Source organism: Polypterus senegalus, chromosome 2 (genome assembly GCF_016835505.1).
Source record: "Polypterus senegalus isolate Bchr_013 chromosome 2, ASM1683550v1, whole genome shotgun sequence".
Taxonomy (NCBI): domain Eukaryota; kingdom Metazoa; phylum Chordata; class Cladistia; order Polypteriformes; family Polypteridae; genus Polypterus; species Polypterus senegalus.
This window is the reverse complement of record NC_053155.1, coordinates 233100810-233115565: the sequence shown is the minus strand read 5'-3', so window position 1 is coordinate 233115565 and position 14756 is coordinate 233100810. Positions and strand designations below refer to the sequence as shown.

General features: G+C 33.9%; 1 protein-coding gene across 9 annotated transcripts in view; it reads left to right on the top strand.

Annotated features, from left to right (window-relative positions):
• Positions 1-14756, top strand: part of LOC120523746 (dachshund homolog 1-like) — a 435056-nt gene that overhangs the window by 394163 nt on the left and 26137 nt on the right. For 8 of the 9 annotated variants that reach the window (XM_039745325.1, XM_039745327.1, XM_039745322.1 and 5 more), the window contains one exon: positions 9234-9302. In XM_039745325.1, coding sequence (XP_039601259.1) covers positions 9234-9302 — 69 coding nt within the window. Of the gene's footprint in view, positions 1-9233; positions 9303-14097; positions 14141-14756 lie in introns of all 9 variants that reach the window. The other variant, XM_039745323.1, reaches the window with a different exon arrangement.

Sequence of the window (14756 nt, the reverse complement as noted above, 5' to 3'; positions counted from 1 at the left end):
TTAGCTACCATGGTACATTATTTATTATATATTTTTCCTCAACTCTTTGCAACTGTTAAACAATTCAATGAGAAAATTAAAAACCTCCAACCCCTGAATCTTGTACGTGGTTTGCAGTGTAAACATTGACACTTTAAAATAATCAGACCATTTTTGGGAATTTATGCTATGATTTCCAGTGAGTTTTATACACCCTGAGGAAGACATCAGCTGGAAAGTGAGCAAAACTCTAAGTTTGTAGTGTTTTAGATAGTGAAGCCAAGAATTTATGAGAAGTTAACAATGACTTATATGGGGTGCATAACCAGGGAAGACTAAATTGGATTGGGTCACGTAACAATTAGTGATGGTTCGTGGATTGCCCATTTATTTTCTTCAAACTGGATGTCTGCAGTTGAAGATAAATGTTTCCATAATCGTGAATAATGAGTCCCTTGTTCATCTTCTCTTCGTCTTTTCTTTTCATCTACTTTATTTATTAAGGAGGTCATTCAGGTGTTCTGCCCTTATTTTCTGATGTACAGATTGCAGCTCCATTCAGACGCTGCTACAAAAATGAACTCATTTTTCTGCTCTTGAGCATTCATTTGTGTCCCCGGGTCACAAAATATTTTAGTAGCAGAAGGTGAGAAAAGCAGTTTTGATGATAGAAGCACTGCATTTGATAAATGACAAGATTTATAATATTGTCTGTGTATTGCCTGAGATGTACTTTACCTGTAATTTGGAATTTACTGGAAAGTATTAGTATGATCTGAAATATTGTTTTTGATGCCTATTGATTTTATTCACTTTACAAATGCATTGAAAAAGATATATATATATATATATATATATATATATATATATATATATATATATTTATTTATTTTCTTTATATAAAAGCGTAGCTGCATGTTAGAAAGGGGTGTTTATCATGCCCTGCTATAAACTGACATTCCTCTGCCGAAGACCATAGCATCCTCTCAGAATGCACACATGATGCTTTTAAATTTGTATAGACATAGTTTAGTACTCTTAATTCTGGGGTGCATAATCCTAGAAGACAGAACTGGATTGGCTCATGTAATAATTAGTGATGGTTATAGTGATGTGTATAATCCCAAAGCTTGCTGTTGCCTGTTACGTTCATTTTACAATAATTACAATAATCTTCTGCAAGTGTCATGGTGGGAGTATTCTGCATCTTTACTATGTTCACCACTGGTGGCTAACAGATCACTGCATTCTGTTTAACATTGTGTTTCTACTGCTCACTCACTTTGTACTTTCTGCTACAACTCATTTTGAATAATATTACTTTTTTATATTACATTTCAATAAATTAATTAATTCAGTTAGCAGACATGCCATACTATATCTTTTTCAAGGAAATAAGGTATCCCCTGCACTACAACTCTTATTCCTGAGAGCTACAGTATATATCCAATCTGTCATGTAATACCAACATTTTTTTTACAGTCAAAGTCATATTAAATCCCAATTAATAAATAAATATTTTATAATGATCACTTAAAAATCTAAATTATGTGGAGTAAATTAATTTAATATGAGCTAAAAGCACATTAAATTAGTTGCTCCAGTTGGGGAATGTGTAACATATAAGGTTAAATACAACTTAGCACAGCCAGTGTCTAATAAAGTCTGCTGGTTTAACTCAGGTATGCTTCATTTTCTGCTGTTTTTTTTTTTGCCGTGGGACGAATGAGTAAGGCAGAGGTCTGTCTGTTGTGATAAAAAAGAGAAGAGCTGGGGTCAATATAATAAAGCAGCGGTTCTCAGACTCAGTGGCTACAGGTTTTTGTTCCAATCAGTTTAAAAATCAGTGGTTTATTTTACTTCGCATTGATTTAATTTAATTAGCTTGTCTTTTTTTCTCTTCTCTTATTTTGCTTTCAGCGGTGTGATTTTTACATTTACAGCACAAGACATTTAGAGATATTTATATTTCTACTACAACTTTAAATAATTAACTGTTTTGTTGACATGATTTTACCTTGGTTTTGTAGTTTGCTCTGTTAATTGTATCCTTATAACAACAACTAACATTGAGCAGAGCACGTAAATGCTGAAAGTTTGCAAGTACACCAGCATCAGGCCCATTATTGTATTTAATAGTAAATAATGCATTAAATAACCAGAGCTCCAGGAAAGCAGAATGAAAATCATGATTATGATGAAAATGTTAAACACCAAGTTTAAATAAATAAATAAACACCTGCAGCCACATAGGGTCACCAAGACTTAGTTTGGGAACCACTACACCAAAGTCAAGAAATTGGTAACCAGAACCAAAGGACAGTACAAGCTTGAAGCTGTATCCAAATAGGGTTAAAAACAAAAAGCCAAAAAACATCAAAAAGAAACTGCTGGAGACATTAGTTTTGTCAAGTTAGCAAAAGGTATTTCTTTTGTGTACAAAATTGAACAAGAATAGAACACACTGCCCAGATTTAAATAAGATGGCCTTCATGATGTTATGTGCACGCATGAACTAAATCTACTAAACAAGCCATGCTCCATAAGGATGTACAACATCATAGTGACTACAATCCATAATTGTGGAATGGCAACATCATTATCACATCACATGCAATTGGCAAAAAATAAAAATACAATTAAAGTGCCAAAATGCTACGATTTCAATTTAAATCATCACACTTCTCACTCCACTCAGAACACTTATTCAGTAACTGAAACAGTAATCTAAATTATCAATCCATCTATTTAAACCAATTTTAGGATTATGGCGAGCCAGAGCAAAATTCAAAGCCATTAGGAATATAATAGAACACAAACCTGGATAGGACGGCACTCGCGCACCTACCCAAATTAACACGCTTTTTCAGACATGAGAAGTAAAACACACAACTTGGAAAAATATGCTTGCAAACATGGAGAGAATGTTCAGGCTTCATACAGACAGGCTGGCATCTTCAACCAGAACTCTGGAGCTTTGACGCACAATTCTGTAATTTTCACTTTTTAACTTGAAGATTAAACATATAATATAAAATTTACCTTGCCTCAACTGATTTTTCTTTATTATGTGAGAGATAAAGTAATGATAGCAAGTAAAATTTAAAAAATTAGGAGTAGACGGAGAGTATGAAGCATTCAAATTAAAATGTTTTCAGTCTAAAAGGAGTTAGGTGGTATTCACATGCATTGTTGTGTCTTTAATAATACATTTATTTTGTTCCAAATGCTTACAGAAAAACATAAGTTGAATATAGAGATAAAATATATATGTATGCCTGTATATCAATGGCATAATTTCTTAAATCATATTAAAATCACCAAAACTGCCAGACCAGACTACCAATAAAAAAATACTGGAAGTATCCAAACGTGTAAGCAGACCTGAGAGTTCATTCCAGAGACACAGTAGGAGCAACTCAGTAGAAAGCACAATTCTCCCTGGAGTGCAGTTTGGCCCTGGGAATGCTGGTTTAAAGATAACAACTGGACCTGAAACTGCTGATTGGCCATATCATGAGTAGCAGCTCTTTTACATACTGTCAATGAAGACATCTGTAAGTCAACATAAGAATTTTAAAATTGACTTGCTGTTTGATAGGAAGCCAATATAGGGCATGGTTGCACAGTCCCTTCTTTGGCATATTTGTTAGTAATAATAGAACGTTTTTCTGGCCAGAGCATCTTTGTACAAAACTTTGACACAGTGTGCTACTCTGTCAGAGTTTGAATCCAAGTTAAGAGCTACTTTGCCAAATAGTTGTCCTACCTTTGTCTCTTACAGTGCATAGTTAACTTTTTTATCATTAATATTGAGATAAAAGCTTGGTCTATTTTATGTTTATATTAGTATGAAATCTGTAAATCTGTTATTAAAGCAAAATCTTATATAAACAGTGCTTAGGAAGAAAAAAAAGTGTGCGTGAGCACATTAAGACTTGTGTTCCCACTAGTTGATTTTAGCCCAATAGCTCAAATATTCTACACTCAGGCAGATGTACACCTTTTTTGCAAATATTCTCTGTAATCTGAACTGTACATGGGAATGCTGCTATTAGTCCCCTAAAGTGCAGAGCCTCCTACTAGCAAGACCTGGCAGCCACAAGCAGTGTGTTTCAGAGCTAATACTATGTGACCGCATAGATTAAGGATACTGCAGCCTGTGTAGTGTGCTGTAGTTAGACAACATGATGGGTTTCATTCTTAGATGTATTTCTTTTACTCAACACTCTGGTGAGTAATAGTTCCTGTTCAGCTATAGATCTTCAGTAGCTTATATTGTGCACCAAAAATATGGTATGTACTAATGAAAAGTACACTTATCATAATTATACTTTTATTTTGCACAATATCTGCAATATATATATATGTGTGTGTGTGGTAAAAGAGTAAAATCAAGTAAGTCTAGAAAACATGATAGTTAGTAGTCAGGTGAATCTTTGTACTTTTTCATAAACATTTACTTAATACATATGACAAGCATTAACTATCCAACTCAGATGTATCAGTGTCTGGGTATCATTACCCATGATGATCCTGGTGGTATCATTTGTCAGTAAACTATACTCATACTTATTGTGTAGTATTTTGTTTGTGGCTGTAGGCACTGTGTTTTTCTGTTTACATTATTGATATGAAAAAAGTTTCTTTTTACTGTTATATGACCTTTACATTTTCTCATTCTTGTTAAACAAAGTAAATTGGAATATTAAGGAAAAGGAACACAGTCATGCATATTTGTTTAAATTTTTAGGTTATACGGTACATAGTTCTTAAGTGTTAAATAGTATCTGCATTTTAATGAAACTGTAAGGTATCATATTTTATAACCTGAGATAAATAAACTGTAATTCTGTACAAGTTAGAAATCTGATAATAATGGACTCATTGCAATGAACTCACCTTGCCACTGAGGTGTTTTTGTTAATAATTAATGTGATAACTTTGATGTAGTTGCATATGTAATAAATGAAATTCAGATTAGTGCCTACATTTATTCTGGTGATCTTACAGTTTTATAATGGTTGATTCACTTCTTCATATTAGTAATAGCAATTAAATGAAAATTCCAAAGGAAGTCATGCTTTGAAAAAGAAATAAGTACATTAGTTATTACTTATTAGCAATTACTTATGCAGTGTATGTGTATCCAAGAGTCATTTTGTATTTTTAATGTTATGACAGTATATCAGCTTAACAATGAGAAAACCATTCTTGCATCAGCTATAACACTACAAGTATTTCTATTGTTTAACATTAAAAAATTTAATATGACATGGAATTACTTAAATGTCACTAAAATTATTTCAAAGATCAACTTTTCAGTTTGAATTGAATGAATATACATTTTTGCAGAGAGAAGATTTCAAACAACTAGAAGGTTGTATTATAAAATACTGAAAAATCAAATTGGAAAATATATTTCAAGTATCTCACATTTACATTGGTTTTCTAGCAGTGCTGAGCTTTATTCCTAGACATGTACAGGTATAGTCAATCAGTGAGCCATCTTTGGTAGTGGGTGTGTAATGGCAGTGGACTGACACCCTGTTCAGAATTTGTTCAGGTGTTTATAACAAATGGTAATGACTGGAGACTGCAATACTTTTACTTCCATAACATCCAAATGTATGTTGTTTGTGCTTTCAGCATGTTTGGCACATTTTAGATGTAATATTAATGAACATTAATTTGATTTCAAAAACACTACAAATGATGCAAATGTAGTATTTGATGATTCAATTTCAGCAATTAAGTATTCTGGTTTAGCAGCCCCACTGCTATTAAATGTTGTATCATTTGGCATTTACATTGTTGTTCAACACTTTATAAGCTGAGCCACGTAAATGTCTGGGCAATGGTAACATTTTGAAACACAAACTAAATAAATTGTATTTTGGAATGAACATTTGGAGCAGATCATTTTGTCCCTTGTAGAAAGACATACACAAAGGTGGCAGTCAGTCCAATGGTGCTTGCCCTAAGCCTAATGCAGCTGGGCTAAGTATCCATTTCCATCAATCTAGAACTGCATAAGTGGGTTTTAAAATGGAAGGGAGGTTCGACACAAAACTATAGCCATACTCATCATTCATTCAAAGGCTCGACATTACAAGTAAAAATGACTGCTGTTGCAGATCATTGATCATCAATCTCTTAAAGCAAGCAGGAATCCAAGTTGCTATATCCTAACTACAGGGTCATGGGGGTCTGCTGTGTTGGCTGCCAATCCCAGCCAACACAGGGCACAGGCAGGAAAAAAACCCCGGGCAGTGCGCCAGCCCACCGCAGAGCGCACACACACACCAGGGACAATTTAGGAACGCCAGTGCACCTAGCCTGCATGTCTTTGGACTGTGGGAGGAAACCGGAGCGCCCAGAGGAAACCCATGCAGACATGGGGAGAACATGCAAACTCCCAACAGGGAGGACCTGGGAAGCTACCCACTGTGCAACAGTGCTGCCCAAGTGGGAATCAGATTTTTTTTTTTATTATTTTTTAACCAATTAAATTTTTTTTTTGCCTTGAAAATGCAGCAGAACTTTCATGCTTCTTGATGTGTAACTGCAACAGCTTCTCTCTCTTTGCCCGACTCTTGTCTCCCCCCCCACTTGTGCTTAACATACAAAATATTTTTGTTTTATGTGTATCACGTCCCTAATCCTAACCTGCAACTCCTCACATATCACCAGTGCCATTAGTACTAAAGGTTGAGAACCACTGTAATAGATAAATGGATGAATCTTTGTAGATAATTTTTTAACGTGCCATTTCATTCAGTCTGAAGCATTCTGTTGAGTTAAGTAATATTACTGTGACTTGATTTTCTAGTAAATCACAGTCAGCTGGTTATGTATTCAAAGTTCCTGTAAACAAAACAAGAAACTAGGAGAGTTCCTTTTGCCACCACCTATTCTGAGGGTGTATCTGGCTAATGAACATTATTGCAGGCTTTTTTATATTCATTGTTTTTAGATACTCTCTGTATAAATAAGGAAAGTGAATAAAAGTATTAACTGACCTTTGGTGCTTCAAAATTTGATTGATGAAATAAAGGAACAGAACACATTGCAGTCGGAGTAAATATGGTGTACTCTCTCAATTATTCTATAAGTCAGCTGTTGTATTGCATCGATAGATTGGACTTACTATGTTGGATTGCTTGCTCCCTTAATGTCTCATAATCTGTGCAACTGCATTATAGCCTACAGAAAGTGTCTTTTCAGTCTGGCATTCTTTATAACATATTTCTTTTGTTGCCTTACATAAGATAAGGTCCTTACCTTTCCTGTGTGCTCATCATGTAACACAACTGTGACTCTGGATCACTACAAATTAAATTAATAAAATTGCCATGTGAGTAAGCTTTTATTTTAAAAAAGAAAAGATATAGATGGAAAGTTCTGAACTAGATTTAATTTGTTTATTGGCTTTTAGTATAATTAAAGTCTGATATCTGACAGCAAAATTTTAGCCCTTCAGACTCGGGCACAGTAGTCATAACCCTCTATTACCAATGTGACATCTAACTGGGAAAGGTTCATGCTCTCACTGAAAGAGGCTGAACCCATTATCACATTAGTAAGAATGTACTATGCAGATTGCACAAGATGTGTGCCTTATATTAAAATAAATATAAATAACTTATGTTCTCTAAATAGTAAATGAACATATGTTTTCACTTAATAATACATTTTTCAGAAGGTTACACCATGTTAATTGCATAGCATCACAGGCACTTTATGGCAGTGTCAACCATCATCTGAAACATGACAGTGCCTCCTTCAATATGTATAGCACAACATTGAATACAGTAATCTGAACTTTTCTGTAGGGTCTTGGTTAGTGTTTTTGTATCGCAGCTCCAGTGACTTGGACTGACTGACATGCCTGGTGACTGTACATGTCTGTGTGGAATTTTCACACTCTCACTGTGGATCTCTTAATGTAGAGCAGTTTCCTATTACATCCCTAAGATATGAATTTGCCCTGTATTAGTAGATGTGAATATATGTCCTGTAATGGATTGCCATCCATCCAAGGTTGGTTCATGTCTTGGGCTTGGTAATGTAAAGGAAAATGAATTAAAGGACTGAGTTATTCAATCTCATTAAAGGACCCTGCATACAGACAAATAATTGAAACAAATTTTCACATATATATTCTACGTATTTTAATTGTATTATTGGTTGTTAGTCTTTACCACTAAACTGGCAGGCACATTAATAAATTTGGTGAACCATGCATCAGGAAACATCCTATAATGGTGTAATGTAAAAAAAAATCCTTAGAAAAAGATATTTTAAACCCCAAGTCCAAAATCAGCAATTAAGAAGAGACACCATATACAATAATGTATTGATGTGAAATATATATCCAAACTGAAAAAATACCAAATATATAAAGAATAAATCATTTTCTTATCCATGCACATTTCTTCACGTAATACGTACCAGAATTTATCCACAAGACATGGATAATAAAAAAAGAAAATATTGCTCCAGCCCCTTTTCTGTTGTACTGCTTTTAACTATCAGTTGTAAAAAGAAATTAGTAGCTAGCCTTAGTAATACCTTTGAAGAATTAAAAGCTCACATGCCATCTCTCTTATTGTTTTTTCAGCAGTTCACTTTAATAACAAGGCCTAGATACTGTTTTTCAAACTATTAGCCCAGACAAAACCTTTTATACTGAGCTCTGTAAAATTTTTATTGTTTTTTTGTAATAATTAATGTTTTACTTAGACTACTTACAAAATTGCAATTGAGGTGTGGTTATTTGCTGAAGGACTGCATTTTAAATTAAGTGTATTCCGTTTGGACTTTTCTGGTACTTCATGTATAATGTGCTATATTACAATCTGTTCAACATTTTGTTTTCCCAAAAATACATTAAGGCACAGATTGTTATCCCTCAGTAAGCTACACTGCACATTTCTAGTCTAATCAAGATGATTTGAGATATAGCATACATGCAACTTAGAACCTAGTGCAGATGCCAAAGGCACTTCAAGGGACCATCCTGTTGAGAAATAAAGAAGTAACAACAGCATTTCTCAGGAGCTAATGTTCTCAATGTAGCATTTAACTAGAGTGGTGATGTAGTAATTAAGATTGAATAGCTTTGCAGATATTCAGCCTGAATTGTGTGATTTTTCCCATATCTGGTACATACTGTTGCTGATTTTATATACAGGTATATATATATATATATATATATTATTTTTTTTGCCACATTCTTTTCTTTGTCTTAGATTCTTTGACCCAGGAGATGGAAGCTGACCGCAGCAGTAGCAGAACAGATGCTGAAAGGACAATACAAGGTACATGTTTTGAGAAGCCTATAAATCTCCGCACATCCCAGCCACATAAGTTTTGCTTAGTCTCAGCCTGCTGTTCAAGCATGCAGTGGACCATCTGGGCCACATCAATCCAAGTTCAGACAAGGGCAACATCCCTTTTGTGTATTTGCCTACCCATTTTATTTTGATATCTATTTATTTCTGTTATTTAAACAATTCTCATTCTATTGTGCTTGTTTATATGGAATCATACATAGTTAGGTGATAAAGTTGTATGTCACACTTTGATAAACAAAGATATTTTTTTAGATATTTATTACTCCACACACTCAGTATGTTGTGCAATTATATGCGTGTAGTGACATTTTCATTGACTTCCACTGATCTCCATTTTCTCTTTAATCTCCTTGCAAACAAAGCTGTAATAGTGTTTTCCATATATGTATTTCACTCACACGCCTTGGAGAGTAAACTAGAGAATGAAGAAATAATTCAATGCATACTGAAATACTTTTGACAGCTATACAGAAAATTAATGAGTGTGCAAATGTGCTTCTGAAATGTAACATTTTCTGTAAATACAGAGCTTCTCAGTAAATCTATACTATAGGGAAGCTGATTTGTACCCCAAGTGTAACAAAACAGCTACAACGTTTACATAACACACATTTAATATTTTCAAAAGATTTTTTATGTTTGTTTAACACTTGATTTACAAGGATAAAAAGAAATTCAGAATTTAAAAAAAAAAATCTACCATGACAATTCTTGGCACCAGGGATCAAGAAAGAAACAAAGTTAAAGAACTGCTCAACATCCTAACAAAGGAGCTGATGCATGGAATTTAATATTCCCAGTGTCTTCAGTTTTAAAGTATGGCTAATACTTGCTTTAGAAGCACCATATTTATGTTTTGACAGTGCTCAGATGTTTGTTTCAAATGATATGAAATAATTAAGCTGTTAACACATCCAGAAGGTGAGAATTAGAAAGAATCCTCAAGTGAATCTGATCATTTTCTATTTTTACAACTGAGTAGAAACATATAGATGTAAAGTACACCCGTTATAATAGCAGAATTCACTTTTTTATTCCATACAAAATTATGCTTTTTTCCATTTTGGGTAGGGTTTGTATGAAAGGAACTGAACAGAAGAAAATCGAATAAAGAAGCAACATTTTGGCTGCTATGATTTGCCAAGTCACTTTTTCATTTTTTCTACCTCCATTACACTGGCATAGAATAGGTTTTAGTTCCTGTACTGTTGTGGAGTGACTGTCTGGAGATTGCATGTTCTGCCTGTATTTTTAAAGATTTTCAGCAACTACTCTTAATTTCATCGTATGTCCCAAAGATTAACCTGTTAACAGCTGATTCACAATCGGTCCATTATGGGTGTATCCTGAAAAGATTGGTGCTTTTTTGTCCAGAGATGACACCTAATATGCGTGACGCTGCTTAGTTAGAGGACACCAACCTCGGACTTTATATCAGAAAAACACTTCCAAAAAAGGAATGAAGGTGTGGATGGATTGTATAATCCAAGCTGAACATTTCCTACATTCTTAAACAACCTCACCCACAGAAATTAAAACACTTGGGGTGGGGGGATAAAGATGCAGGAAATAAGTTGATGCAGCATAGAGTGCCTTATTAGGTATGTATGACTACCTAATTAAATATTTGAGAAATATTCCTTTTAAAATGTTAACCATTTTAGAATGTAAATGTATACTGCAAAGTGACTTCAAAACCGCTCAAGTGCTGCCATGCTTTCTACTAACTGGGGGCAATCAATATTGCCTTTTGTTTTCCTTAATCAATTCTGTCTTGGATTGATTAGATGGGGATAGAAATCTGTCACACAATAGACTTCCATGCCATTAAAAAGGAAAATGCATTATTGTTCAGTTTCAATGGCTATTACTTATATTATCTATCTATCTATCTATCTATCTATCTATCTATCTATCTATCTATCTATCTATCTGTCTATCTATCTATCATTGTTCTGCTCAGTCAAGATACAAATATAGCCTGTGCATTTGCAGGTAAGCGTAAGAGACATTGCCTCAATTACTCAATTTTGTAGTGATAGGATTAAACAAGAAAAAACCACAACAAACATTCAGATACTTGATTAATTTATTACCTTAAAACTTTGATTGACTCAGTACATGATGCAAATTAAATTAAATGGATCACATTAAGGTAAATTATGCAGGTTATTCCTTTTCCATACAGCTTATTGTTAGTTTAAATTGGCAGTCATGCAAATCACTTTAAAAAAAAACTATGGATTACTCTGAAGAGTAAGCAGTAGACATTGTATTTTGTTTTTTACAGATTTTGTGCCAAGAGTAAACATTAATGGCAGTGTGTTAGGAGAAAAGTTTCCAGTACATTTTTCCATCCTCCTTATTTTGAACTACAAGTAGATACATTCCCATCATTTCTCAGTGTTTCATGTGTACCTTTGTAAATATATTATCATTTAGTCCCTTGGCTAACTCCCAGTGTTTCATTTTGTTCTAATACCAGTAACTCTGTTTTGTGAAATGTTGTTTGGAAAGGTGAAATGTTTATTCATGCGTTATGTTTCTGTGTAAGTGTATAATTAATGCTTATTAGCCTAATGTACCCTCTCTAGTTTTATTTGTGTTTGTATTCAATGACATATATGTCTAAGAATAAATCAGCTCTTTTAAATTACCAATAAATGAGATGAGAGTTTATTTATAAGAAATAGACAAAAAAGTGAAGCCAATGCATAAGGAATCTACAGACCTCTTTTCCATTGTACTAGCATATTGGTCTAAAACGAATTATGTTGGTCAACAGTAAAGTACAGGAAAGACAATTTTAAATCATTCCTGTTGTATAAATAACATTTTTATAGTTTATGCATTTATTAAAATACTAATTATTGTATGCATTTTCCACATTAATCTTGACCAAATAAGCAGCAACAGGTACAGTGTAATCCAGAGGCACAGAAAATGATATCTAAATAGAGAAAAAAGATTCACTAAAAGTAAAACAATTTGTCATTCAGTTAATAATGATAATATTGTTTTTTCTTCTGCTTAGTCCTCTAGTCAGTTCAGAAGATTGCCCTTTGAAGCTTTTAATCACACTTTACTGACAACTGCAATTTTATGTGCCTTATATATAATAATAATAATAATTAATAATTTATAAATTATTATAAATATAACATATATACATTATAAATTAAACATTTATATAGCGGTTTTCTCAGTACTCAAAGCGCTATCCACACAGGGAGGAACCAGGAAGCGAACCCACAATCTTTCACAGTCTCCTTACTCAGCAGCACTACCACTATATATATATATATATATATATATATATATATATATATATATATATATATACTGTAATTAAAAAAAATGATGAAAACATAATAGACAATATAGTGCTGGTTATTACTTAAACAGCAGTTATCAGCCAGTTGTTTCGCTTTGAACTCCTTGTACAAATAGTGACTTTCTAAGGATGATATTTTACAAACAGAACTCCTGAACAGTTTGTTGTGGACGGAAGATACTTTGTGTACATTGCATAGAAGTAGTTTTATTAATTATATGTATTGTGCTGTTCTTCTTATGTGCCAAGTAGGAAGTAATAGCTTTTGCGATAGAACTGTGCTTTTTCCATAACAACATCATGTGATCATTCAGTGACAGCTTTATGTTAACTGCTGGTTTATTTATTCTTTTGGGTTCTCATGATTTTTCATCACTCATATTAGGTCATAACATCTCTTCTGTAGTTGCTGTGTCTGTTACCTTTTTATCTGTGGTTTTTCTGTTGGATGACCTAAAGTTTAAACTGATATTTATTACATGGGGAGATTATGGGCATGTTGTAGCTATCAAGTAGTTATGCTGGAATGGATTTGTCATCCAAGGTGTTTGTGAAATTGTAAAGAGTAAAGTAAGGATCTCTTTACTACACTCTGGTCTTTTCTATTTACAATCTAATCGTATTTCTCATCATAGTCATTGCTGTGTGGGTAATGAATGCTGTTATTTTACTGGTAAATCTATTACTAAAATTCAAACATCCTTTCATGCATATTGGAGAGTTTGGGTGATATTCAACTTTCAGTTTTTGTATCACAACTTTGAGGTGCAGTAAACATTGTCAACACATTGACTGCAAGTGACCATAAAAATGGTGTAATGTTGTCTATGTTATTTAAATGGACCCAAAACAGCAAATCCACTTTTTTCCACAAATGGGAAAAGGATTCAAGTTCTGCTCACAATGCAGACTTCAAAAATGTCTTGGCTAGTCAAGAACTCCTGTCTCAGCAGGTAACTGTTCAGGCTCTTCATTGCCAGTGGTCATTATACAAAAAAACACACTCCACTTTAACTCTAATGCACTCTCTTCAGTACGCTGTCCATGGAGGAGTGTATTCTAATGTCACCATTCTGACAAATGCAAGTTATGGCAAGGGTTGTTTCATACTGCCAGTGCTTTTACTACAGGTCACTCCAGTCATACTTGCTGTGAGACAGAAATAATCATTTTAGCTAGTCAAGCCAAAGGAGACGTCCTGTTGCTCAAGTGAGTGTTTAGGCTTTTCACCTGAAGTGCTTATTATGTAACAGGCTGGCTGCACTTGAATTCTGTTACATTGTTCTTGCTGAGCAGATGTGGCATGCAATTTCTACGGTGGTACTCAAATGTAGAACACTCTCTGATCATTTCCTCAATTTATTTGAGCATTCTACACCATAATATAACATTACAGGCATTCTGTATATGCTTTTCCATACCCAGGTGACCTGCGTGAATACATGACAGCACCACTGCTCTGAGAGAGGTAGGAATAATGATGTTCTTTGCCTTTGAATATGATGCTGCTTTTCTGTGATGTAATGTCTCCAGTTAAAGTATTTTGTTATGGTCTGAGAGTACTCTGTACCCATTCTTTGATAATCTTTCTTGTATATTATCTTTCAGTTTTTCAGACACTGTTTGGATTGTGTGACATTGCTTATCAATGTTGTCTACTTCCGTTACTAAAAATCCACAGAAGCTGTTGGATACCACTTCTACAATAGGAATCCCCTTATCTTGATTTTGGGTTGTAATATCATTGGGGTTTTGGTTGCCCTGCACCATTTAGCATGTAAAAGCAAAAAGTCAAATGCATGCACCTATAGGTGACAATTATAAAGCTTTCTTTAATTAAGCGTAGTTTATTTCATGGCAACATGGGATTTGGATGCATAGTAAATGGGCAATTGAACAGAATCTAACCCAAAATGTTATTCAATCTAGTATATTAAATTTTTGTGATGTATTATTGCTTGGAATGCTAATCCTTTTACTATTTGTTAAAGGGGAGCACTGTCCTCAGTACTGACCTCAATGAGTAGTTCTCCACTTGTGTTGCACTGTATGTCCTTCATGGAGATCATTTTTTGGGTGGAAGC